Raw genomic sequence first — 26,622 nt, forward strand, 5'->3', positions numbered from 1 at the left:
CCTGGGGGAGGAGGATGGGAGGCAGGCTCAGGAAAACGTTTACTGAGACAGCACTGGTGGCTGAGCATGTAGGATACAGACAGGGCACAAATCCCTGCCCTCAAGGGGCTTGCAGTCTGCTGGCAGCAGATGGAGAGGATTAGAGGGATGGGCCCTGGGGAAGGTGGAGATGGGAGAGGTGTCCTGAGGGTGAGGAGGGGCAGAGCCCTAGAACAGAGCTGGCACTGGGCATGGGGCGGGAAGGTGGGCATAAGAAAACGGAGAGAGAAGGAACCAGAGGAACCTCAGTGGTGCATGCAGAGCCCCAGCAGAGAGGTACAGGGCATGGGAGAGAAACGCCCATCTGGGAAGAGAGGAGGGCGGCCGGGGGAAGCCGGCTGGGCAGTGGTGGATATTAAAAGACGGCCTTGCTGGATATCTGGCTCTGGGGATGGCTATGTGCCCATTAGTCTCTCTAATTGTCAAAAATCTAATTTAGTGTCTGGAGCCCGGGCCGGCCTCGGGTTAAATGGAGGGAGGCAGGCCTAGCCATAAATCTGCCCTCCCGATCTGGGCTGGTGTTAATTCTACAGTTAAGTGAGGGGGTGAGGAGGGCAGCAGGATGGGACAGGGAGGTTTCAGGAGAGGGGCTAAATCTGACCCTGCGTGCCAGCCTCCTGTACTAAGTCACAGCCAGGCCCTACTCTCTGGCTGGAGGAGGGGGACTTGCCTGGGCTCATGTGGACCATGCAGAGAAGTGCCTCCATGTGTGATGAGCTCAGGACCAGAGTCCTCTCAGGGTCTTTTGTGGCTGGGATTGTAACCCATTAGCCCCTTCTCAAGGGCCCACTCTGGGTCTCTGTGGGCTCAGCTCCTCTAAAGTGATTGGTAGGAAGGTTATATATACTTCCTAGTAACATAGTGAGCCTTTGGTGAGGAAGGGGCCATGGGGATTCACAGCATGTGATCAAGTGACTGGTCATCCTGTTTACCGAACAACAGCCTCAGGGATGGGTACCTGTGGGCCACTCCGCAGTGGGGAGAACAAACACAAACCCCTGGGTGGCCCAGCCTCTCCTTCACTGGGTCACTCCAGACAAGATGCATGGACAGACTGGAAGCTGGACTGGGGCAGCCCCTGGGGCTTCCTGGGTCCTTAGGCAGGGGAGAGCTCTCCACCTGGTTTTGGTAATGACCTCACTCCCCTCAGAGCTGCTAATTGAAAGCAAGGGGTGTGGCAGGCGCAGCAGGAAACGTTGGGGGACTGAGAGGGCTCCCCGAGAGGCTCTGCTTCCATGGGGGGAGGAAAACAATTTCTCCTGGCTTCAGCTCCACCTCACCAGGCACCCACCCGGCCTCTCCTGCTGCTAACGAAGTGCCTTTAATTAGCAGCCTAATAAAATGCTCTTAATTGGCAAGAGCCAATCAGGAAGAAGAGAGGTCTCCTCCCTTAGTCATTGCCGATGGTTGTGCAGCTCTAGGTTTCAAGGGGAGAGGGATTCCAGGCCAGCCTTGCTTTAGGACACAGTGACTTCAGGGCTGACTCTTCCAAGGGCATTGCCCTACCTGTCAGCTCTCCTGACACTGGCTTTAAGGTGGGACCCAGAAAACCCAGGCCCAGCCTCTGCTCAATTCTGGGCTTGGGAGGCTAGCTGGTGAGTGATAACTGAGTAGGTGCCAGTGGCTTGGGTGGTCTCTGCTGACTCCTCCCTCCCTGTCCTTAGTTGTTAGGGAGGAGACTCTGGTGTGGTCTCAGGCAATTCGAAGAGACCCCCCTTCTTGCAGCTCGGATTTCCCACCTGCAAAATGCCAGGTGTGCCTGAGCATCTGATGTGCTTTCAGTCCTAGCAGGGTAGTTTTGCACTGCGGCCCTGACATCTGAGTCTGAGAGCTGCCACGACCAGTGTCAGTCCAGGTAGGTCAGGCACTGAGACCACAGGTAACAGATCCAAGGAGTCTGGTCAAGCAGGGAGGAGCACTGCCACTGAAAGCCCACAGATGGGAAACAAGAGGGAGTGGAAGGGTCTATGCTGATACCTTGTACCCGTCTTCCAAGGTTTGGCCAAGGTTTAGTTTAAGGAGGGAAGGGGGTGGGTTTACTCGAGTAGCAGTGTTTTCCCTCAGATGGTCAACGCACCCTTCGTTAAAAAAAAAAAAAAAAAAAAACCCACAAAAAAAAACCCCTAATGATTTTATTTTTAACTAATCTGTACACCCAACATGAGGTTCCATCTTAAAACCCTGAGATCAAGAGCTGCAAGCTCTACCTACTGAGCCAGCCAGGTGCCCAGCTCCCTTAATTTTTGTAGCTTGGTGGAGTTTCTTTCCCTGGAAATTTTTCCTAAATATGAGCTCACCTTTCCAGAAACTGATCAAATGGGATGCAGGGGTAACCCATCTTCTCAGTCACTGAGGAGGCAGAGGAAAATCGAAGTTCTGGAGCCTGGCTGGGTTGTGCCACGCTGAGGCTATAGTGACCAGTTCCCAAATTAGACATCATTTTGGCTTTGATTTAATTCAACATGCAACATTAATTGTCTGCTAGGGGCCCCACACTTTTCCACACCATTTGGCCCTGACTTCTCTAAATGTTTTCTCATGTCAGATTATCTTAGAAGGTTCACTCCCTCAATTTATATATTGAGATTCATTGTCCTCTTGATGTTGGGGCAAAGAGACAAGACACTTAGAAAACTCTTTAATCTTGTATTTGTAATTTGTTATTTTTTTCTGAACAGTTAAAAAAAAAAAAAACCAGAACACACTATTTTACCATGATCCTAGGTTGTGAACATATTGGTACCTTGACTACACATCACGATAACATAACCACAAAAGTCAAAGCAGTCAGTACTGGAGTCTAGAGAACAGAAGGCTGAGCCAACTAAATGCTCTCAGGGAAGCTCTCTCTCGTTGCCAGGCCTGCCCCATAGCTGGAGTCCAGCGAACATCCCTCACAACAGTCTGGGTGGGCTTGGGTGATCACTGATTTGGGAAAGTGTTAGTTTCCTTGGTACCCAAAGGTCTCACCCTCCCTTGTTGGTCTTTTCCCTCAGTGTCCAAGAAGAGAACGGGAAAGAGGGGAAGGGACACTTTATAATGCCATTTTCCACACTGATCCTTAAATACACACGTAGCCAACCACGAGCTAAGAGCTGGGTGGGCTGAAGAACACGTTTTAGAGGTCATCTGCCTCCAGGAAATTTTAGATCACATGTACTCAACTTCCAACAGAAGAGGTTTCCAGATATCAATGCACTAAATTCCACCAGAAATCAGGCACCCATAATTGTGCTTTTTTGGTTTCTCTCCTTAGTTCCAAGTATTGTGAAGTCACAAATGAACTACAGATAAAAATAGCAGAAGCAAAACTCAGCTTTATTACTCTAAGAGATGGCTATCTTTCTGGCACTGATTATGTTGAGCCAATGATCTTTCAGTGATCAGCTGTATGAAGCCCAGGGAGATGAACTCAGCCTGCAGGCTTTGGGTGTGCTGGTTACAAGTAAGAGTTATTCTAGAAGGGAAAAGAGGAAGGCAAGGAGAAGCAAGGGTACCTTTTCATGTTCTCCAGCTCTTGGAAAAGTCTGTTCAGCTCATCTAAATAGGGAAGATCAGAAATGTAGATTAAAGTCGTCTGGTGAACCTGATCAGCAGAGTGTGTGATGGTCACAGGTGGTGGGTATCTAAGCATCACTTTTTCTACCAGGAAGTACCTTTGGATTCCTCCAGAATTAAGCCTGCAGCCTAGGCTCTCATGCCTGCACTATTCTAGGTTGGACTGCTCACACATCAGCCAGGAAGATATTATCATCTAAAATAAATGGAAGATGCCAAGAAGGTCAACAATACCAAGGTATCTAATCTACTTCTAGGAAAGAAAATAACCACCTTAATTATTTCCAATATCCCCCCTGCCCCACCCCAAGGCCTTGGCTTCCAGATACAATCAAACGCTATGTAAGGAGTAGACCAACCACAGCTGTTCCAACCAATGGTACCAGGAGATGGCAGAGGAGAAGAGTGGCATATTTCTTCTCTTCAGCTTATGACTTTACAAAAGAAAAATAAAAAGGCTTCTTCTTACTCAAGCAGAAAACAGAATGATTTAGGGGTCCCAGGGTTTTTTTTTTTTTTTTTTTTTTTTCCCAGTTCAGAAACAAGTTATGAGGGCCAGACTTTATTACTTGTCAAAAGAGTTCCAGGGAGTCCTGTCTCTGAAGTTTCTGGTGAAGAGTCGCCAGAAAAAATTTTGCCAAGGGACAAGTGTAAAAGGCCTCCATTCATAATTCATGTCCACTTTCAAACTGCCCATAAGAAAGGAAAAGGATGTTCTCAGCAGTGAAGATAAACACACATGCAGCAAGGCATGCTGGTTTTGTCCGAGCAGCCCCGGTGTGACCGGAGAGCTCCCGCGTGCCCAGAGCGCTCCCGGGTGCAGGCGCATGCGCGCGCTCGCTGTGTGTCGCCTTTGAAGGGGCTTCCTCGCATCCTTAAGAAACACCTCTTTCAGGCCCACACAGGAATTTTAGTGAGAAGAGACTCGTCTACAATGGAGACATGCCATTTCAGAGCCAAGAGACTCCTTCAGCTCCTTTTCTACCATTCCTTTCAATGTATTGAGACTTTCTTTGTTTCTCTTTTCTTTTTAAAAAGGTCAAACTTTACATTTATTCTAGCCCAGTTGGGGATTAGTGATAATCAATTCCCACCGAAATCATGCAGAGATGGTAAGTGGGGTTTACCTTCTCTGGAAATGAACTTCTACTTACCTGATTATTTCTTCTACAATGAACTGGTAAATGACCCCCAGAGCTGAGAAATGTGACTGACTCAGTTTTTCAGACCACTTAACTTCATTCCCATTTCCATCAGCAGCAAAGGACAACTTGGAGAACATGCTCGACGGAGCTAATGGCTCCAGACTGTGGGGTCCACCCTTGATCTCATTTATGATGTACTGGACAGGCTTCAAAACAATCTTAGAAATAATCTACCTTCAACTGAACCTAGATGGGAGAGCAAAACCCCGGGCACCAATGAATATTCAACAGCTCCCACTTTTAAATAGCAGCATATAACAGAAGGGCTAGTAAAGTTATGGCTATTGGACAACATTTTCAAACAGCTTGAAATCCATGCCTCTTTAATGCCTGACCTGTATATTACTCAGGGCGGACAGCCCTCTGCCTCACCTGTAGCAAAATCCTTAACCAATCAAAAAGCCAAAAATAGTCAATCAACACAATAGACAAGGAACTCTGAGGACAGCTAAATAGAAAACATTTCTCTGTAGCATTTGGGTGGTTGGGAAAGGAATTATACTCAGGAAGTATTTCCCAGGCAATGACATATCACACTGCGAAACATTTTCTGAATGTAATCTGGGAAAGGAAAAACGCATATGCACATCTTGCCTCTCAATACAGAGTAACAACATTCAGTCAAATCGGAAGGGAAAGGTGAAGATGGCTTTCTCTCCCTCTCCCCCTTGCTGAACTAAAGGTGGTCTGGCTTTGAGGTCATCTGCAACTGGCTTCCATTCTGATGTTTTTACAGCAGCTGATTAAAAGCAGGCTTTTCTTTCACTCAACTGCTTTGCTTAGGAACAGAAACAATAGGCCTGACTGACTGCTCAGCTTCCGAGGGAAGCTAGACACTGCAGTGTGGCTCTGGACCTGTGATGGGTGTGCCCAAGCCACACTAGAGGGCTGGTGCAGTGTCATGTCTCTCCCGGGAAACAAGCTGGCACAGCCCATGCTGGTAGTATTCCCTGTGTTCCCGAGTTGGGAAGGCACATGCGTGCGCCCTGCCCGATGCTCATACAGCTGCCTTTTAAGTGGCCAGGGTGGCCTGGCCCTTGCTGAGGTCCACTTGTTTATGTTGCTTACCAACTTCCAGAGAAATTTTATTGGCTGGGGAGAGTGGAGAGTTAAATAAGGCCAGAGGAGAAAGAAAAGGAACGAAAAGGCAGTTTCTGCCCCATTAGTAAACCCTGTGTGCCAAACTTCACCCTGATCCTCTTTCTGGCAGCTTTGCCCTTTTGTAAATACCGGGTTTGGGAAAAGCAGGAGGAAGGTTCTGCAGTGCAAGGTTGAGGCGATTAGCTTGCTTTCTGAGAGATGATATTTACTGTTCTAAATGAGAGAGAAATCCACTTTTATCTCTGACCACCTCTTCAGCTACTCTGATCGTGGTCTTGGCAAAGACACAGGAGCTGGGTGCCCAGAGACCCTGATGAGCAAGTCAGAGATGTGAACTATTATGCAGAATGCACCCAGGACTGGCTCTGGCCATTTCAAATCTTTCTTGAGGCTGAGCCTTACCAGTGATTTAAAATGAAGTACAATGCTTTTTATTACACATCTAATTGTTAATGAGAGGAAATGCAATCAGCAACTCCTTTCCACACTCTACATGGAATCGAGGAGACTGCTGAGTCCAGAAAAGATGTGGCCATTGATGGAGCCCAGGCAATTTCTGCCCCTGCCCCCACCTTTTTTGTAGGGGGGTGTTGTTAGAAGGAGAGAGAGAAGAGTTGCAAATATGATGAGAGTACCTTCTAAGAACCCACTGCTGCCACACAGGGTCACTTGCAGCAAAAGCCTGGATTTGAAATTTTGACTGGACAGCATTTAACTCCTCCGAGTGTGGCCATTTTCTCGCTGATTTGCCTCATGTTAACTGAGAACCTCTCTTCATAGGCTTTCTTCGCAGATGCAGCAGAGAAACAGGTTGAAGGAGAGTGGGAGAAAGGGGAGGAGGGACAGAAACAGAATGAGATGAAAGGCAAGAGGCCCAGATCTTCCAGTTGTGTATTGTTTTTCTTGCTTTTTCGCCCCAAAGGCCATACGACAGCTGTCTTCTCCTAAGCACAGTGGGGCATGGCTGGTCCTGCCAGGTGCTGGGCGTTCCTGGAGTTCACAGGGAGAAACTGGGTGCTGTCTGGCTTGAAGTTGTACCCCCTGTCCCCTAGAAGTTGGGTCTCACAGAAGGTATAGGGAAACTAGTTCTTCTGCTTAACAGCAAAGCAAGAGAGATTCTGGCAAAACACTAAATATATTTATAAGTCATCTTTGTCTGGAACCAAATGAGGAAAAACAGGTGCAGAGAGGAGAGGAGGGGAGGTGAGGTGAGGTTTAAAAGTTCCAATCATTCACAAAAGATAAAAGACATCTTCTGATAGCAGCATGGAAGCAGTCAGCTGTGCTGAGCAGACCATCCTGGGCCGACTGCAGACCAACTGTGTCCCAACAGGAGTCTCAGAGCCCCACTCCTCGGCTAGTCCGGGGAAATGGGTAGTAGTTTGATTGTTACTGTTGTTGCTCATCCTGGTATTGGCAGATATGTTAAATACCGCAACTTTAATGAGTCCTGTGTGAAAACAGAGCACAGAGTCATTAGTCCCTTTCCCTACATTTCTCACTTGTTCTAAGAGGAGAAGAATTTTAGCTGTCAATTGGGAGAAAGGCTCAGAGGTCCTTCCTAACACCTGCTCCCTGCCCACACCAAGCAGGAGCTTCTGTCAAGGGCTGCAGAGCCTGCCTGGGGACACGGTGGGGCTCACGGACATGCTCAGGGCTGCAGCGCCCATGCAGAGTGACTCTGACATCTTGAGATTAAGAGTCACTCTGATGGGTTGCCAAGATCTCACCTGCTCTCTGTAATGGTGGAGCAGGTGAGGCTAGCTCTGAGGTGCTGGCCCTCAGTGGCCAGAAGCACAGTTGTGCCACCAGCAGAAGTGGGGCAGCTGGATGAAGCTGTCTGGCCACTTGGCAGAGGGCCCTGGCAGAGTGGACGAGGGGAAAGTCTGAGTGTTGGAAGTGTGCACCAGACACACTCTTCAGAACGTCAAGGACGGATGTATAGGTGGTGGCTGTAATGTGGCCTGGAGATAAAGACAGAGGTTAGGACTAGAGATACAAGTTTGAGGGTCACCTACGTTAAGACAAGAGCTGAAGCCTCAGGAAGACAAAAAGCACCCCAAAAAGGAAGCTTTGATATGGAAAAAAAGTCTGAGATACACTCTGAGGGAATGTTTTTGTTTCAGGGGTGAAGAGGAGAAAGGAGACACAAACAGAGAGCCAGGAAAAATATTAAATATAGCGAAATGCCATAATAATCTCATCTGCCAAAGGAGGGGACAGGTGCGTGATGATTACGGTATTACTAACGATGACCACTTTTTACTGAGGGCTTGTTCTGTGCTAGGCTCTAAGAATTCTGACATAAGAATATGACATTTCAATGCAATCCTCACAACAGCTTTGTGAGGCAGGGACTGCAGCCCATCTTACTAAGACGGAATTTAAGGCTTTGGAAGTTGCTTGCCCAGGGACACATATCTAGGATTCTCACCTGAGCCTCCCTGTATGACCCGGCTGAGGGACAGGAAGCAGTGTGTTCTCTGTGAGAACAGTGAGCGCTGAAGTGAGTCCAGCAGGTCATGGACCACCCCCTTTAGAACCACTGCAGAAAGACGTGCAAAAAGTGTACTAAATCTGTACCTCTGCCACAGAACTAAGGCAAGTCTGGGAAATAAGAAACCATAACGACAGCAACATTCCCCACTAGTGCAGTTTCCCCAACCCAGTGATGACCTACTTGATGGATCTGAACTATTTGACACTGGGTATGATCTGAATATATCATCACATAGATAAAGATGAAATGTAGGATGTTCTCCTGCCTCAGAGGGAGGTTGGAGACTTAAGTGGGAGAATACAAGGAGTTGTCACCAACTTCAGAGCGACCTTCAAGGTCTTTTTTTTGTGGGGGTGGGTAGGGATAAGGATAAAAAAGCCATGTTTTATAATGCAATGACATTGACAAGGCAGAGCTGTGAGAAATCATCTAAGCGATGTCACAAAAAATTTTTCTACCTACACATTATTTACTTGGTTTAAAGGCTCTCTGTTACAGGAACTGGTTTGATCTGCGAACTACAAAGTCATGGGCCTTATAGCTTACTCTTAGCTTTGAAACTGATTCAAATCTCATTTTATTTTCTTAATAATCCTATTAGATAACTGGGGAAGAAATGATTCATTCTACTACATAAGGATCATCTAAATCTAGATCAAGAATCATCTAGAACTGAGGCTAGCTACCTTGATGAAAGGCAGTGTCCAATGTGCAGCCCCAGCCCTGCCTCAAGCTGTTGCTTCACCTGCTTTACAGGAATTGGAGATAAAGGGTATGAGAAGGCTCCATGAGCTAGCAATAGACAATATTCCATCTCCTACCCACAGTGCTATGTACACAATTTTTTTTCATACCTGGGCAAATATGAGGTCACTGTATGATTATTTATCTGGAGATATAGGTGTATGTTCGAGAAGGGGAGCGGGGGGGTTCAGCTTGGGCAGCTGGATCATTTAGGAAGTCCCAGATGAGGATTGTGTCATCATGTGAACTACTGACAATCTGGAATTCATCAAACTGGAGTCGGAAAACTCTTCCAGAATGCTCCTAAAGCAGCAGAAACAAAAACTTTTGAACTACTCAAAATCAAAAGGACACAGATTCAGCAACATGTCAAAGAAGTCTATGGAAAGACTATGTGAATGACGATAATCTCTAATATTTAGCTGTTTCAAGAACACAGAGAAAAAGCAATCTGGATTAAGGGCAAAATGGAAAAAGTCAAAACACTGGGCAGTTGACTTTGTACAATCAAAGTTACGTTCACTAGAGCTGAGCCATGACAAAGAGTATGCTGGTTTCTTACTGCTAACTCTCCTTAGTTTAGGCTGAATGAGAACATTCCTCAGTACCTCCCTGGCCTTACCTTCTTTCTGTATCTGTTAGATTCCTTTAAAATCAGAGGCCAAGACTGATGACCAGTAATACGAGGTGTGCTGCTAAATGTTTATCAACTAATTCTCCCCAATTTGTAAAATGCATTCATACATTTTTATGGCGTAAAAACTGCTACAGTGGCTAATCTCAAACTATCCATGTAAGACCAACCAACTTGCAAAACTCATGAAAATTTGAGAACTGTCTCTCATAAGCAAGGTTCAAGCCTGCTCTAGTGCACACTGGCATTAATTACCACCTTGTTCAAGATGTAGAGTATTTCCAGCATCCTGAAAATTGCTCCCATGCTCCTTACTTCTCAAATTTACCTTCACCCCAATGCTTTCAGCATCAATTCATTTTTTCTGTTCCTGAATTTCATATAAATACACTCATATAGCATGTTTTCTTTTGTGCCTGGTTTCTCTTACTCAACAGTGCAAAATACCTCTTTGTTACTGCATGTAATGTTCTTTTGTAAAATTACTGGTTGCCATTTTACTAAATGAAAATACATTTATTTAATCTTTTCTCCTGTGGTGGACATACGGGGTTGACTGTAGTTTTGGCTATTTAGTGAATCTGCTGTGAACATTTATCTTCATGTTTTTTGAAGGATATATGCTCTCATTTCACCTAGTAGTGCTGTGGGGCCGCAGATGGAGCAGGTATATGTTTAGTTTAAGCATGAACAGGGAAACAGTTTTATTTTTTTTCAGTTTTATGAAAGTTGTGCCAATTTATACTCTCACCAGCAAGGTATCAAGAGTTCCAGTTGCTCCACATCTTCACCAACCAACTGATACTATCAATCTTTTTAATTTTAAACATTTTGGTATGTTACTGGAGGTTTCAATTTGCATTTTTCTGTATGAAGCTGAGGAAGTACCTCCTCTATTCTAGCTTGTTGAAGAGTTTTTATCATAAATAGGCACTGGATTTTGCCAAATGTCTTTTCTGCATGTACTGACATAACAATGTGATTTTTCTTCTTTAGCTTTTTGATAAGATGGATTATACAGTTGAATTTTTGAATATTAAACAAGTTCTGTATACCTGGAATAAATACCACTTGGGTCATGGTGTATGCACATATATACACTAAACATCACTGGATTCATTTTGCTAATATTTTGATGAGGATTTTTTTTTTCTGATGAGGATTTTTTTTTTTTAAAGATTTTATTTATTTAACAGAGACACAGCAAGAGAGGGAACAGAACACAAGCAGGGGGAGTGGGAGACAGAGAGGGAGAAGCAGGCTCCCTGCTGAGCAGAGAGCCTGATGTGGGGCTCGATCCCAGGACCCTGGCATCATGACCTGGGCCAAAGGCAGATGCTTAACCGACTGAGCCACTCGGGCGCCCCATCGATGAGGATTTTTTTAAAGAGTTACTTCATTTTCCTGGCATATTGCTACCTTTTAATTAAGTCTAGGTATTTTCTTTACTGTGAAATCACTAAATATAAGGACCGTGACAAGACAACACTTAGATTTTAAGCAAAGTGTTTAAAATATTACCAAAAAATCCTGCCTAATAAACTTTTATTAGTTATACAATTGTGTTTGCCTATTACCTTATTTTAAAAAATATTTTAATTTGCATCATGGTAAAAACCACATAAAATTTACCATTTTATCTATTGTTAATGTTGTATAGTTCAGTGTTGTTAAGTACATTCCCACTGCTATACAATCAATCTCTAGAATTTTTTCATCTTGCAAAACTGAAACTCTATACCCATTTAACAACAACTCCCTATTTCTCTCGCCCACAACCCCTGGCAACCACCATTCTACTTTTTGGATTTGACCACTGTACCCTTTACTTACTTCTTCTAAGTGGAATACTAAGGTATTTGTCTTTTGTGACTCATCTGTTTCACTTAAAATAATGTCCTCAAGTATTATCCATGTTGGAGTATGTGACAGTATTTCCCTTCTTAAGGCTGAATAATATTCTATTGTACATATATTCTAATTCATTTATCTGCTGATGAACACTTGGGTTGCTTCCACCTCTTGGCTACTGTGAATAATACTGATATGAATATAGGAGTGGAAATACTACTTTGAGATCCTGCTTTCAGTTCTTTGGGATATACACTCAGAATTGAAGGTGCTGGATCATAGCATAACTCTACCTTTAATATTTTGAGAAACCCCATACTGCTTTCCATAGAGTTGCAGCATTTTACATTCTTTACAAGAAGTAAATGTGCTCAGAGATGAGCACCTGTGTTCATGAGACATACTGATCTGTACTTTTAATACCTTTGCTTGCTTTTGGTATGAGGTTAATGCTGGCCTCACAGAATGAGTCAGGAAGTATTCACTCTGCTTCTATCTTCCGTAAAAGATGTGAAGAATTGGTATAATTTCTTCCTTAAACTCTTGGTAGAATTCACCAGTGAACCCATCTGGGCCTGGTGCTGTTTTGTAAAGTTATTAATTATTGATTCAATATCTTTAATAGGTATAGTCCAATTCAGATTGTCTATTTCTTCCTATGTGAATTATAGAAGATTGTATCTTTCAAGGAATTGATATTTCATCTACGTTATCAAATTTGGGGGCACAGAGTTGTTCATAGTATTCCTTGATTACTATTCTTTTTAATGTTCATGGGATCCAAAGAGACATAAAATTGGGTTTTAACATTTGGGCGTACATAAAAGCAGTTAGTTAACAAAATCCATTCCTAATAAAGATTCTCAACAATCAAGGAATACAAAGAAACTTCATAATCCCCTGATAATGGGTATCTACAAAAAATCTACAGCTAACATGTATCTATATATGTGTACATGAAAATGGTGAAAGACCAAGCGTCTTTTCCCCAAGATAAGGACAACCACTCTTACCAATTCTCTTGAACATTGTACTGAAGGTCTTAAGTCAGTACAACGAAACAAGGGAAATGAAAGGTACACATATTGCAAAAGAAGTAGCAAGTGTATTTCTATATGCTTGTAATGCACAGATCAGAAATTAAAAATTTTAAATACCCCCAAATTAAAATATCATTTATAACAGCACTAAAAATATGAAATATTTAGTGATAAATATGACAAAAGATGTGTCAGACCTTTACACTGAAGGCTATAAAACATTGTTGAGAAATTTAAAGACCTAAACAAAAACGCTCAATTTGTTTTTAATGTCTTTGTTCATGGACCAAAAGGCAGTGTTGTTAAGAAGTTATTTCTCTCCAAACTGTTCTAGATCCACCAAATCCAGTGAAAATCTCATCTTTTATTTTATTATTATTATTTTTTTGGTTGTTAAAATTGGCAGATTCTAAAATTCACAAGAAAATTCAAAGGACCCAAAAAACTTTGAAAAGGAACGAAGTTGAAGGATGTACACTTCGGGAATTAATAAAAAGTTGCAGTAACCAAGAAAGTACGATACTGGCATCATGACAGACAAAAAGATCAATGGACCTGAATAGGTCCATAAGTAGACCCACATAATATAGTCAATTGATTTTTGACAAAGCTACAGAAGGCAATTCAGACGAAAAAAGATAGTCTTTTGAATAAACAGTGCTGGAATATTGGATATCCATATAACTTTGATCCATACCTGTACCATCTATAAAAATGGACTCAAAATGAATCACAGACCAAAATATAAAGCCTAAAACTATAAAAATTCTAGAAGAAAACACAGGGGAAGATCTTCGCAACTCTGGATTTGGTAAAGATTTTTTTTTAGATATAACTGCAAATGACACAATCCATAACAGAAAAAGCTAATACACTGGACTTAACAAAAATTAAGAATTTCCAAAAGGTATTCTTAAAAGAATGAAAAACAAAACATGGACTGGGAGAATATATTTGTGAATCACCAATCTCAGAAAGGACTTATATTATCCTGAATATATGATAGAAATCTTAAAACTCAGTAAGAAACCCAACCAATTAAAAAAATTAGCAGGAGCGCCTGGGTGGCTCAGTGGGTTAAGCCTCTGCCTTCAGCTCAGGTCATGATCTCAGGGTCCTGGGATTGAGCCCCTCATTGGGCTTTCTGCTCAGCGGGGAGTGGGGAGTCTGCTTCCTCCTCTCTCTCTGCCTGCCTCTCTGCCTACCTGCGATCTCTGTCTGTCAAATGAATGAATAAAATCTTAAAAAAAAAATAGCAAAAGATTCGAACAGATACTTCACCAAGGTAGATACACAGATGGCAAATAAATGCATGAGATGATGCTGTACATTATTAACATTAGGTATATGCAAATTAAAATCATAATGAGATATCACAACACACTATTAGAATGACTCAAAAACACTGTACTAAGTATTGGGGCATGTGGAGTAACTGGAACTCTCATGCACTGTCACATGATAAAACTGTTTTGGAAAATAGGCAGTTTTAAAAAATACAAAACATATACAACATACGACTTAAACTATTCTGTTCTTATCAATTACCCCAGAGAAATGAAAGCGTATGTTCATTTCACTGCACACAAATGTTTATAAAAACTTTATTTATAATAGCCCCAAACTGGAAACAACCCAAGTTTTCATCAACTGGCAAAAGAATAAACAAAATACAGTATAACCATACAGTAAAGTACCTACTCAGCAATTTTTAAAAAGCAATGAACTATTGATATAAATCAACAACATGGGTGAATCTCAAAATAATTAAGCTTAGTGAAAAGAGATAAGACAAAAAAGAGTAAATACCATACTGTATGATTCTGTTTATAAAACCTAGAAAGTACCACCTAATCAAAAGGCAGATCAGTGGTTACCTGGGGATCGGAGTAGCAGAAAATGGGGTGGGATTGGAAGGAGAAATTACAGAGGGGGCATGAAGATATGTTCATTATCTTGGTTGAAGTAGATGGTTTAACTGGTATGTACACATATCAGTATTTATTGAGTTGTACACTTAAAATATGTCCTCTATATTTTATGTCGATTTTATCTCAATAAATCGGTTTTTAAAACTTACACAGACAACTCAATAAATGAATGAGGACAAGATATGAAAAGATACTGCATAAAAGAAAAGCAAATAAAAAGATGTTCTACACTATTAATTATCACAGAAATGCAAATTAAAACTACAACCACTACACACCGACTCAAATGGCTATGATTCTTAAAAAGCTGATAATACCAAGTATTATCAAGGATGTGGAAAAAAGGAAAAATGGGACTCTCATACTTTCCAGCAGTGGAAATACAAAATGGTTTGCATTTGTGAACTCCCAAAATGCCACTTTGGGAAACAGCCTGTAGTTTCTTTCAAATTTAAACACACACTTATCATAGGATCCAGAAACTGCACTCCTAGGTATTTACCTTAGAGGAAGGAAAACCGTATGTATACACAAAGATCTATAAGGCAATGTTTTCAGCATCAAGCGTTCCAAATGTCCTTCAGCTGGTGAGCAAATAAATAAACTGGCTCATCCACACCGTGGACTACTACTCAGCAGTACAAAAGAACAGAGCACGAACACAGGCAGCAACATGAACGAATCTCAGAAAGCTACACACTATATGATTGACTTTACAGGACATAGTGAGACAGCAGAAGCATTGGAAGAGATCAGATGAACAGTTGCTGGGGTGGGGGAGAGGGGATTAATATGAAGGGGCATCATTTTTGGGGTGGTGGAAATGTTCTAGATCTCGGTTGAGGTGTTTTACACACTGCGAAATTCAGAAAAACATGTGAAAATCTGAAATACTGAAAAAGGGTAAATTCTGCCGTATATAAATTATTACCTCACTTAGACTAATTGTGAATGAATGAAAATACCCATTTCAAAAAACATGTGTGAAACATGCAGATAAGGCAGGTCTGGTGCTGCAAGAATGAGCTTTAAATCCAACAAGGAAGACAAAGAAATGCCTGCCTCTCTCCCTCTCTCTCGATTCTCCAGAGCAGAGACCACCAAATGTTCAGAGCTAGGATTCAGAATACTGGGCTTCAAATGCTAGCTCTCATCTTTTTCCTGCGTTGCGCTCCCTGGTGCCCCCCCCTAATCTTCTTTTTCAAATGGCAGCAGCTTTTAACCTTAGGCCATTTTCTCATCCGGGCATTTGGTGAACACCATGATAAAGAATTTTAGTGCTTTCAAAGGTGACTTTCCTCCTCTTGAGTCACTTCTTCCTTCAAATGTCAAGATGTTCATGGCAAGGGGGTATATGAGGAATAAAAGCAGTGGGATTCACGTTGCTGGAGGCAGCATGCCTCGAACAGGCTGCATAGCTAGGGGGCTGACCGGGGGCTCCCACAGGCTCCCACGGCACTTTTTGCAGGCACAGGTGTGCAGGTCCTCAGCTTCTGGACAGGTTCCAATTTGAGTAATTATGCTCTCTTTCCCTAAGTACCCCCTACCGTTTCTGGTGGATACAGAATTCTTACTCACTTCCTGTACTAAACTGTGGTGTAAAGTTGCTGTGCAGCTGTTAAACAGCTGCCACGCTCCTCTCCATACATAGCCTCTAAAGCACTTTTGGATGAAAGGCGCTATATAAACATATTTTATTGTCATGTATTGGTTGCCTTTCCACTTAGTAGTAGGTTTTGTGAGCTTCTAAGTATCAAATCCAGATCTGTATTCCACAGCACATCAATGTTTAATTTCTTCTCCTTCCTGTTCCCCAACCCCCTCTAAACAATGATACTCTTACCACAAGGGTCCGTAGACAGAGTGTCCCTGCAGGAGCACGGGGGTCCAGAGCAGCTACAAGATCCCACACTTTAATTTTTCTAAAGATCAAAAAGGGGACAAAATCTTAATTAAAAGCAAAATTAAGGAAGAATAGCAAAAAGTCATGGCAATAAATATGTATGCTGAATGTGATTTATATGATAAATGCAGTTCACAGGAATATATAAAAACTTTTTTGTTTTGGAGACTTGGTTCTTGTATTCATTCTTGGATAGAGGCTATTGGTCTTAACGGGAAAATGTATGGGTTTAACCTAAACACCAGAAATAGGTTAGCTTTAACCAAGCCAAAGATAGTGAATGGTAGAGTTACACCACACTTTGTGGCTGGGAAGAGATCTTATATATTAGATGTCTTAATGATATAAGAGGTTACTTAGACCTAGAAACCTGTAATTCTGAGGCATCTTCTTTTTGGTCAATTCTAAGATGGTGCATGTAACATGTACCAGACAACTGGAGCCCACTGAAGAACTATGTAGTTTATACAAGTAAATTCTCATATTTTGATTTAAGTAAGAAAAGTTTAGCCCTTCTGAAAATCAAACATATAGTCATGTCTCCTCAAGGTAAATAACAGACAAAATCCAAGAAAGATGGCAATAGATCAAAACCAGGGCGATGAAACAGGGCACCTGGGTGGCTCAGTGGGTTAAGGCCTCTGCCTTCGGCTCAGGTCATGAGCCCAGGGTCCTGGGAACGAGCCCCGCGTCGGGCTCTCTGCTCGGCAGGGAGCCTGCTTCCTCCTCTCTCTCTCTGCCTGCCTCTCTGCCTACTTGTGGTCTCTGTCTGTCAAATAAATAAATAAATCTTTAAAAAAAAAAAAAAAACCAGGGCGATGAGAAAATATGACATAGCTGGAATATGTCCTCATACTCTGAACAATTTCCCATGGGTAGAACAGTGATGGCCGACTTAAAGCAGAGGGAATGGTCTATTCCTCCTGTGTGAGTTGTCTCTACCACTATAGCCAGCTCCTAAACTAAGCTAATATTTTAAGGTAGTTTCTGGTTTTTAAAAAGCTGTCAGTATGTGAACTACAGCCTTCTACCCCTCACATTACGCACTCTGATAAGAAGAAATGATAAGGAGGCCTTCAGAAGTGAATACACTTTTGTATGAGTTTACTATGTGTTTAGCAGTGCTGGACATGGGATCCATTCACAACATGAATGGATTCTAAAACCACTGGAAATTAGACCAAAGAAAATAAAGATTACTAAACTTGTCACTGAAATGCTAGGAGAAGTGAAGACAAGAGAGCTGCACTTTTAGGAATTATTCAGAGAGATCCAAATTCAAGAGCCTATCACACTATGCCCCAAAGATACTGCCTTCAAATATTTCAGTTTTATTAAGTCATTATTTTACACACATATGCTGGTATACTGGGTTTCCCCAGTTTGTTTTATAGGGTAAAACAGACAAATGTATAACCAAATAACTAAAATGTTAATGAAAATCAAGAGCAAACAAGTACAAATAAATGACTGGGAAGAACATTTTAGAAAAATAAACAAAGGAGAGGAAAACACATGGATTAGACACAAGAAATATTGTATCAGATCCTTTCTGTGAGATCCAAATGTTTCAGAGTCAGGTTAATACTATGTTTAACATCCTCAGGGAGAAGGGATTAAGATGTACAGTTTTTTTTAAAACCCTGTTATCAAACTCACCCATCATAGGCCCCACTGACTATCCTCTTGTTATCGAATCGAATACAGCGCACCAGTTCCTCATGGCCTTCTAATACTCGTAAACATGCACCACATTCTATGTCCCATAATCTGAAAGAGAAAATTAAGTCAAGTGAATTTTCATGTACTCTTTTCTAAGCTTGGCATATTGTAATAATATACTTCTTATGTTTTAAAAAAATCCCCCAAAATAAAAATCAATCAACATTCATTCAAAAATGTATTGCTTTCAATGTAATTTATTTCCTTTCTGCTTTATAACTTAGGCAGAAAAAGTGTATGATTTAAGTTCAAATGAAGTATATATTTTCAAAGCACAATGCTTTTATACAATCCTGCAAACAGGGTCTCCAAGGCATAAAAAGGATGAATTCAATGTACCCAGTTGCCTGTGAAGGAAATGACCAAGCCAAGAAAAGTAATGCTTCCTGAAATCACCAATAAGAACAAGATGTAGAGTGCCACGATATTCTGCCTTCACAAAGCATGTCCACCTCTGTTACTAAGGACACTCTGTTTTCACCCACTGTCCAGGACAGTTTTTCTTCATAATGGAAACAAAAAGCAAGTTCTCAAAAACATTTATATACTAACTTAAAAAGCTGGCAGTGCCTGGCTGGCTGTCAGAAGAGTGTGAGACTCTTGATCTCAGGGTTGTGCGTTAGTGAGCCCCATGTTAGGTATAGCTAATTAAGATTACTTAAATAAAATCTTAAAACTGCATGATTTCAGACTGAACCAAATAAAATGATAATTTCTTTAGATAAAATACAGTTTTGTTTTTTAAATGGCCTTTTCACCTTAGTACTTTTTGAAGGAAGGGAGAGGGTTGATAAATCTTCCAAATTCTATTTGTATCTCTGTCAGTCACCTTTGTGAAGAGAAAACACTAAAAAGTATTTCAATCTGTGGATTCTTCATAATTTCAAAGACTGGCAACTCCCTGGATAATTACGTAATGCAAAGAAAACAAAAGTGCACAATATGTAGTAGGGAAACAAATCTTTTCTTTCTTCTTCTTCTTCTTCTTTTTTTTTTTAAGAACACTGGTGGAGAGAAAAGGCCGTTGGCTATTTATTAGCACTTTTCAACTGTACACAGGAGGAATTTAAAGAGGAGGGCCTTCAACCCCCAACTACTTATCATTCTTGTCCACTTCTTCATTCAAGCAGTGCCTTTAAAACAGGTCTATCTGGTAATAAAACTATTACAGGAAGAAAACATATCAACAAACGGTTTTGCTGTGCTTTCTGCTTGGGGCAAACTTTTCTCTTTTGGCCAACTTTTTTTTTTTTTTAATTTTATTTATTTATTTGACAGAGAGAGATCACAAGTAGGCAGAGAGGCAGGCAGAGAGAGAGAGGAAGAAGCAGGCTCCCTGCTGAGCAGAGAGCCCGATGCGGGACTTGATTCCGGGACCCTGAGATCATGACCTGAGCCGAAGGCAGTGGCTTAACCCACTGAGCCACCCAGGTGCCCCGTTTTTTGGCCAACTTTTGACCTATGAGAAGCTACGGAAAGGAAAAACATCTGGGGCGCCTGGCTGGTTCAGCTGGAGACAGGAATGACTCCTGATCTTAGGGTTTTAAGTTGGAGCCCCATGCTGGGGGTAGAGATTACTTAAAAATACAAAACTTAAAAAAAGAAAAGAGAAGAAAAATATTTTATTAGAAACATAACACACTCAAAGATAACACACCCAGACTTCTGTGTGCTAACAATGAAAGGCAGCGTAACAGTGATCCCTTCTGGGTAAGAGCACCTGCTGCTCACCTAATAGTGTTGTCAGATGAGCCACTCACGACCAGTCTGTCTCGGTACTGCAAACAGGCAATGCCGCGTTTATGTCCATTTAAGGTCCTCACAAATTCACAAGTACTTGTGTTCCATACCTGAAACAGAAATAGCATTTGGCAGTTGATTTGGTGCTTTTACTAGTAAGATCTGTGGCAACTGGAGCCTTGGGAAAGCAGAAAATAGCACTGAGCCAATAGCGGGAAGACAACTTCTCAAACCACACCAAATCAAAAACTGAGAGGGGAAAACATGGGCAAGTTTAATTCACAACAACAAAGGGCTAATTTATAGTTGGCTGCTATCACATGAGAATTCCTCAAATTGATTTACTCGTATGGGACTAATCTCGTTTGCAGCCAAATTTTCTTTCTTTCTTTCTTTCTTTTTTTAAGATTTTGTTTATTTGACAGAGATCACAAGTAGGCAGAGAGGCAGGCAGGGAGAGAGAGGGGGAGGAAGCAGGCTCCCCAATGAGCAGAGAGCCCAATGTGGGGCTCGATCCCAGGACCCTGAGCTCATGACCTGAGCCAAAAGCAGAGGCTCAACCCACTGAGCCACCGAGGAGCCCCGCAGCCAAATTTTCTTGAAGCTAAATTTACCCCTGCCCTTCTCATACTCACCATTATTTACAGGAATAAGATACCTAAGATTTTCATATAGCTTGTCTAACTTGTTGCCTTTTTACACACAGACTACTGTCTGAATATTAAATTACTCTACACTGATGTTTAAATATGAAATTTTGTTTGTTCAGATTTTCACATGAACTCCCTTACTCTAAGTTGGGGAATTACTGAAAAATGCCTCATTACCTTTATAGTCCTATCTCCAGATGCAGAAACGATGTACTTGTCATCAAAATCTACAACATTGACAGCAGCTCGGTGTCCGACTAGCACTCTCCGGAGGGTGATGTCAGTTGGGGAGGCCATATCCCATACAGCAATGGAACGGTCTTTGGAGCACGTCACCATCATGCCATTATTGAAACGCAAGTGCAGGACTGCTTCACAATGGTGAATCAATGTGTTTAGCATTTCACCTGTATTTACATCCCATACCCTGAAACAAACAACATTAAAAAGGTTATCTGAGGTTTCAATGGTGCTCCTGGCTATAATCCTATTTGGCCACCACATCATTCCCTATCCATCCTGCCCCATTTTCATAATTAGCAGCTTTGAGGCTGAGCTGAGGTGAAGAGTTCTGATGGATCATGGGGGAAGTCATAGACAGAGGGCTGGACTAGGAGAGCAGGAAAAGGAAGGGACAGGATGCTGCCAGTGTGAAACCCTTAAGACAAACTACCTGAAATCTAGGTGAGTTATGGGGAATAGGAATGAAGATGTAACCACGATCACCTACCAACTGGGCCCAGACTTCAAGATTATTATAAAACTTCTGACATTTAATCTGATACCTTTAATGAGATACATTTTGAAGTAGGAATCTGATCCATAACAGTAGCAATTGTGTTCCATGGGTAGCCCTCAGGAAACAGAACTAACATGGGCCAAGAAGCTTCTGTAACAGACTGACTTAGTACTATGGATTTGAGCCCATTACCCTGGATCTTCAATTTTACTATAGGCAGGCCAGGCACAAGATGAACTACACTCTAAGTTTAAGGTGCCATTTCTGTGTCTTGAATAGGGGTAGAGATAAAAAATAGCCATCCCATTATAAAGAGGGACTTACAGCAGCAGAGTGTAGGATGTTTGGATAGCCTAAGAATTTTGTGTGATGATATATTTAACTTTGATTACTCCATTTTTATGTATTTACTTTGATTTTCATAACACATTTCCTTTTCCAATTTAACCCCATCTTTTAGAAAATCATTTTGTCCCTTATCCTATAAATGATGTTAGCCTCTACAATGATTAGCTTCCCTGAGGCACTCCATAGCATCAATAAATGTTAAATGTCGATAACTATAAGAACTGAGTTTGCTATGCCTTTAAGTCAAAAGACAAGAAACAGGAACAGCCTTTTCTCTTCACAGAGGATAATTTCAAGTGGTAAACATTTAACTTTAGAGAGTCTAACAAAGCAGTTAACTGCCTTTTTCCTTTTTTTTTTTTTTAAGTTACTTTTGATGCATTATGTTTGCTAAATCCTTTAGCTTAAGGCAAAACTCCTAACAGAGGTTTCCAGCAGTGTTGCTGGTACCCAGAACTCAAGCTACACTGGACTCCAGCAGCATAATGGCTGTGTCATCAAATCACTAACGCCTCTGGAAATTGAAGGCCCCTCCCTGAGTAAAGCTTGCAATTAAAAACTGCAGGGACAGTAGGGGAGGGGCTGGCAAAGAGAGAGCATTGCTCACCTGTACACATTTTAAAGGAGATAATGCATGCCTATACCACAGTTATAACCACCTGAAAAGAGGCTTTATTCCATTCACATCATTCCTCTGTGAGCTGGTTTTTGTAAAGAATGCAAAGTCTACCAAGTTTCTGTAATGGATGATTCCCCAAAATTAAACAGAATATGTAGTTTTCTTCAGTGTGCAAAAATGTAAACTTGCCTCAATCATTTCTTTTTTTTTTTTTTTTGCCTCAATCATTTCTAAATCAAGGTTTCTAGGTGGACCAACAATGATGTGGAGAATTGATGGCTTATTCCTCTTTAGTTAGGAAGCTTCAGAACTGTGTTCATGCAGCTATATACCAAATTACTATCTATGACAAATAAAGAGCAGATCTGACTTTCCAGAGATTAAAATCATTTGAAATTTTCTACCTGACTGTGGAATCCGATGATCCAGTTATGATCACCCTCTCATCATACTGGAGACACAGGACAGAACCCGTGTGGCCTGTGAGAATTCGCTTGCATTCCAACGTGCTTTTATCCCAGATCTAGGATGGCAAACAAGATCCTTTTGATCAATGTGATAATGGGGTGCTGCTGAGACTTGTTGGCTCTATTATGTGTTTGATTCTCCGAAAGAATCAAAGCCCAGAGCAATGTAGAATGCATTCTTTTCTATAGGTATAGCTAAGCACTATATATATGTGTAGCTTTAATACTAATGCAGACTTTATCCTTTTCATTAAAGAACAGGGGTAGGCTATAATTATGTGAGGCCCAAAGGAGCAATAGCACATTCAATGCACTTTAAGAAGAGAATTTAACCCTAGGACTATCTATTTGTACATGCTTTCTGGCGGGAAGCAGGTAACTGTCCTTTAAGGAAATGATTCAGGCTTTGGGACTGGAAACAACCTAAAACTCATTTACTTTCTGGAAATAATGCTTAGATATGATGTTCAGACTGCCTTATTAATGTGGACACACTTGTTCATTCACCCACCTTCCCATAACTAAACAGACCTCACCTTGATTGTGTTGTCTCGAAGGCCGCTGACTATCTTTTGATCATCATACTGTAAACAGTAAACCCCTTTGCTTGTTTCACTTCGGCAGTGGATTCTCTGTAAACTATGTCTTCCACATCTCCAATTAGATTCTATTGTCTGAGGGAAGGAATGGTAAAGAAGTAATTAGGAAAGGACCAGGACTAAGTTCTTATCTTTCATGGCAACCAATGACAAATGTTCAATGCTTCACTATATTAAATACAAAGACCTTAAGGCAACTAAAAATGTTTTTAAAAAGCCACTGTTTAAAATTGCATAGCATTTTTCCATTTGCAAAGTTATTAAAGATTTATTTTCTAGAGCTCTCCTACATATAACTCATTCAATTAAATGATAAACTGGTGGAAAAAGGGTAACAGAGGTCAAGCTATAAACTACATAAGGTTATATGCTCAGTGCTCCTCATACATATGTAGTGGCCATTTCTACTACTGAACTTCCAGGGAGGCTCAATTCAGAAGATATCTGAATATCAGATTGTGTAAGTGCAACTTTAACAGTCTCACTGCTATTGCATGAAAATACATCTCTGCTCTCTCATTTAGCTACCAGTAAACAATCTTTAAAAGCTTTAAAATTTTTTGCCTGGCAATTTACTATATTTTACCTGCCCTATTTACCAAAAATAACTTTATTGGGCAAATACTCAAATATACGTAGATTCTTACCTCAATGTCTTGTATAATTTTAGGATAAAGTGCTCTGTAAAAAGAGTTGGGAGGAGCATTCCCATCAGGAGGTTTGTTTTTGAATAAATACTGTCCCCTAAAAAAAAAAATATTTCCCAATAAAAAATCACAATATTATACATTTACAAGGAGCTTCACAGTTCTTCAAAGTGTTTTCACAGTTACCATTCCATAAGATATCTATGACTAGCCTGGAAAGGCACAAAGCTAAGCCTTATTTCAGGAGTCCCATGCCAAGGAATAACTTTCTAGATTCTAAGGAACTAGGTTAATACTATCAACACGATGATTTGCAGTATAGCCATCAGAGTATAATATTATAAGATCAACAAACAGAATATATATAACCAGAACTTATCAACTCATCTTTCAGACCTCTGTAACACATAGATGCACTGGTCTTATCTTTTCAAAGTTTTATTGGTGATGAAAACTACTATCTCTGAACTGGGTACATGGCCCCAGTTTTTTTGTTTGTTTTTTTCCCCACTGAGTAAGTCTGTGCCTATGTCAGTGGAGCCTAGCATCATGGGCAGTGAGAATGTCTCTGTTATGGAGATCATTTTTTCTAGTCTGAACTTACACAGGGTAAGGTGGAGTGGCAGCTCAGGCGCCCAGGCTGTTCATGATCAGCATAGCTATGCTTTAAAAGCAGCAATTCAGTTCATTTCGACAGAAAACAAAGGGAACACAGGAGTGTCCAGCAGCAGGTACAGAAGAAGACGAAAATGCCTAAGAGCACTGTGCTCTCAAGTCTAAGGCTTGACATTCTTTCACAGGTGTGTTCCCGGCTATGCACATACGTACATGCATTTTATTGCCTTTGCTGATCCCAGTGAGCAACATTTGTTAGCATCTCCTTCCTTATGACAGCACATCTCTGGAATACTCATATCCCAAGCTAGATCTTTGCTACAAAAAAAATCAGTAAATGGCAATCACTTCCTGCTGGGTAAAAAATTTAATTCCTCATCCTGAAGTTAAGAACTCACCAAACACGGTGTGGAAGCTAGTAAACCCCTCTATGGGTGTACTAACTGCTGTTCTCACTGGCACCGTGCCTTGCAAAGTGGAGATAGGCAGAAATGCCTCTGAGTGTAATCCTGGCACCAGAGAAATCATGTTTTCTCTGGGCCAGTCATCCACTCCTCCCTCTATAGCTCTATTACAATATAATTAATTGTTCAGTGTCTCCAGGAGCGCTTCTCCCCTGCCCTCTTCCTATTATACACCTTGAAAATTAGTTGAGAAAATTTCCTATCAGGAAGGTAACTGTCTTTCAGTTCTGTGAAATCTGTAATGGAGAAGCTAAAATAACAGTTTTTAAAAGGGAGCTAATAGGAGCAAGAAACATGATATGCCAACATAAAGGGCAAATAAGACACATTATGAGGTAATTCTAGGTTACAAGTACACTTCCCTGAACAATCTTATCCTGTGTAAACACACTGCAAACAAACAACAGATTTTGCATGAAGAAATTTATAGTCTGGTTAATAAATGTAACTTGGTAATTTCAATTCCAACATCCTATCATGAGGTAAGAATCACTACATTTGTATTGCAGGTAAATAAATCAAATGTCATGGAGATTAGGTAGCTTGTTCAAGGTCACATAGCCAGCAAGTAGACCTGGAATTTGAATCTAAGTCTAACTTCAGAGCCTACACTCTTACCTACTTTATTGTCTCCCAGGGCCCACCATCCCTCATAGATTCCTGTTCCCCCTTTTCATCTTTGGTAATTGAATACAGGCACCCCAGGATTTTCTTCATACATAATGAAACTTATCTCTACCTCCCAAGAAAAGAGAAACCATATAAGCCTCTGATCTCATGCTGGCTAAAGTATCTAAATTTCTTTCAAGTTAAAGGTGCTACAAAAAAAAGTGTTAAAAATCAGTTTTTCAGTCTAGATCTGTGTTGTAAGTCAAAACCTTTTATGATGGAAGCTTCTGACAACAGGGACCACTTCTATGTGAAATGCCTAGTACCTCTGAGAATGTGAGTACATGATAAATGCTAAATATTAAATTTAGAATGTTATCGTAAAATGTGATCTGCTGATTAAGAAAATGGACTTCCCCAAGTGATCTTTTATTACACTTTTAAGAGTTACCATTACTGAGCAGAAAGAGCACATTCAATATTATTCAAGACAGAAAATGAAAAGAGTTCATGTCATGAACTCTGTCATATAGATACAAAATACAACAGTGGAGTAGAATTTAAACCTGAAGTTTCACTACAGAACTATATTTACTTTTTTTTTTTTTTGGTTGGAGGAAATGAAAGAAACTTTCAAAGCCAGCATCTGGGGAAAGGTATGACAGAAAGATTTTATTGACACAGTAGGCTTAGTAAAACAATCTGAAAGAAGATGAAAAAGTGATCATAGATTAAATTTTTTAAAAAAGTTGGGGAGGACACTAACACAAGAAGAAAGGCAACATTTAAAAATAGAAGCAGCCTGGGGCGCCTGGGTGGCTCAGTGGGTTAAAGCCTCTGCCTTCGGCTCAGGTCATGATCCCAGGGTCATGGGATCGAGCCCCGCATCGGGCTCTC

At 41.1% G+C, this 26,622-nt stretch overlaps 1 protein-coding gene across 12 annotated transcripts in view; it reads right to left on the bottom strand.

Annotated features, from left to right (window-relative positions):
* Positions 1-2,672: 2,672 nt before the first annotated feature.
* The window catches only part of BTRC (beta-transducin repeat containing E3 ubiquitin protein ligase), a 183,297-nt gene continuing 159,347 nt past the window's right edge, over positions 2,673-26,622 (bottom strand). For 11 of the 12 annotated variants that reach the window (XM_004749449.3, XM_013054612.2, XM_013054611.2 and 8 more), the window contains 9 exons: positions 24,038-24,134; positions 23,328-23,465; positions 22,729-22,847; positions 20,796-21,045; positions 19,960-20,078; positions 18,166-18,276; positions 16,447-16,525; positions 9,258-9,450; positions 4,092-7,353 (listed from right to left, as the gene is read on the bottom strand). In XM_004749449.3, the coding sequence (XP_004749506.1) occupies positions 9,289-9,450; positions 16,447-16,525; positions 18,166-18,276; positions 19,960-20,078; positions 20,796-21,045; positions 22,729-22,847; positions 23,328-23,465; positions 24,038-24,134 (1,075 nt within the window). In that variant the 3' untranslated portion in view covers positions 4,092-7,353; positions 9,258-9,288. Of the gene's footprint in view, positions 7,354-9,257; positions 9,451-16,446; positions 16,526-18,165; positions 18,277-19,959; positions 20,079-20,795; positions 21,046-22,728; positions 22,848-23,327; positions 23,466-24,037; positions 24,135-26,622 lie in introns of all 12 variants that reach the window. The other variant, XM_013054613.2, reaches the window with a different exon arrangement.

This window comes from Mustela putorius, unplaced genomic scaffold, assembly GCF_011764305.1.
Source record: "Mustela putorius furo isolate JIRA1106 unplaced genomic scaffold, ASM1176430v1.1 tig00003909_pilon_pilon_pilon, whole genome shotgun sequence".
NCBI classification, from domain to species: Eukaryota; Metazoa; Chordata; class Mammalia; order Carnivora; family Mustelidae; genus Mustela; species Mustela putorius.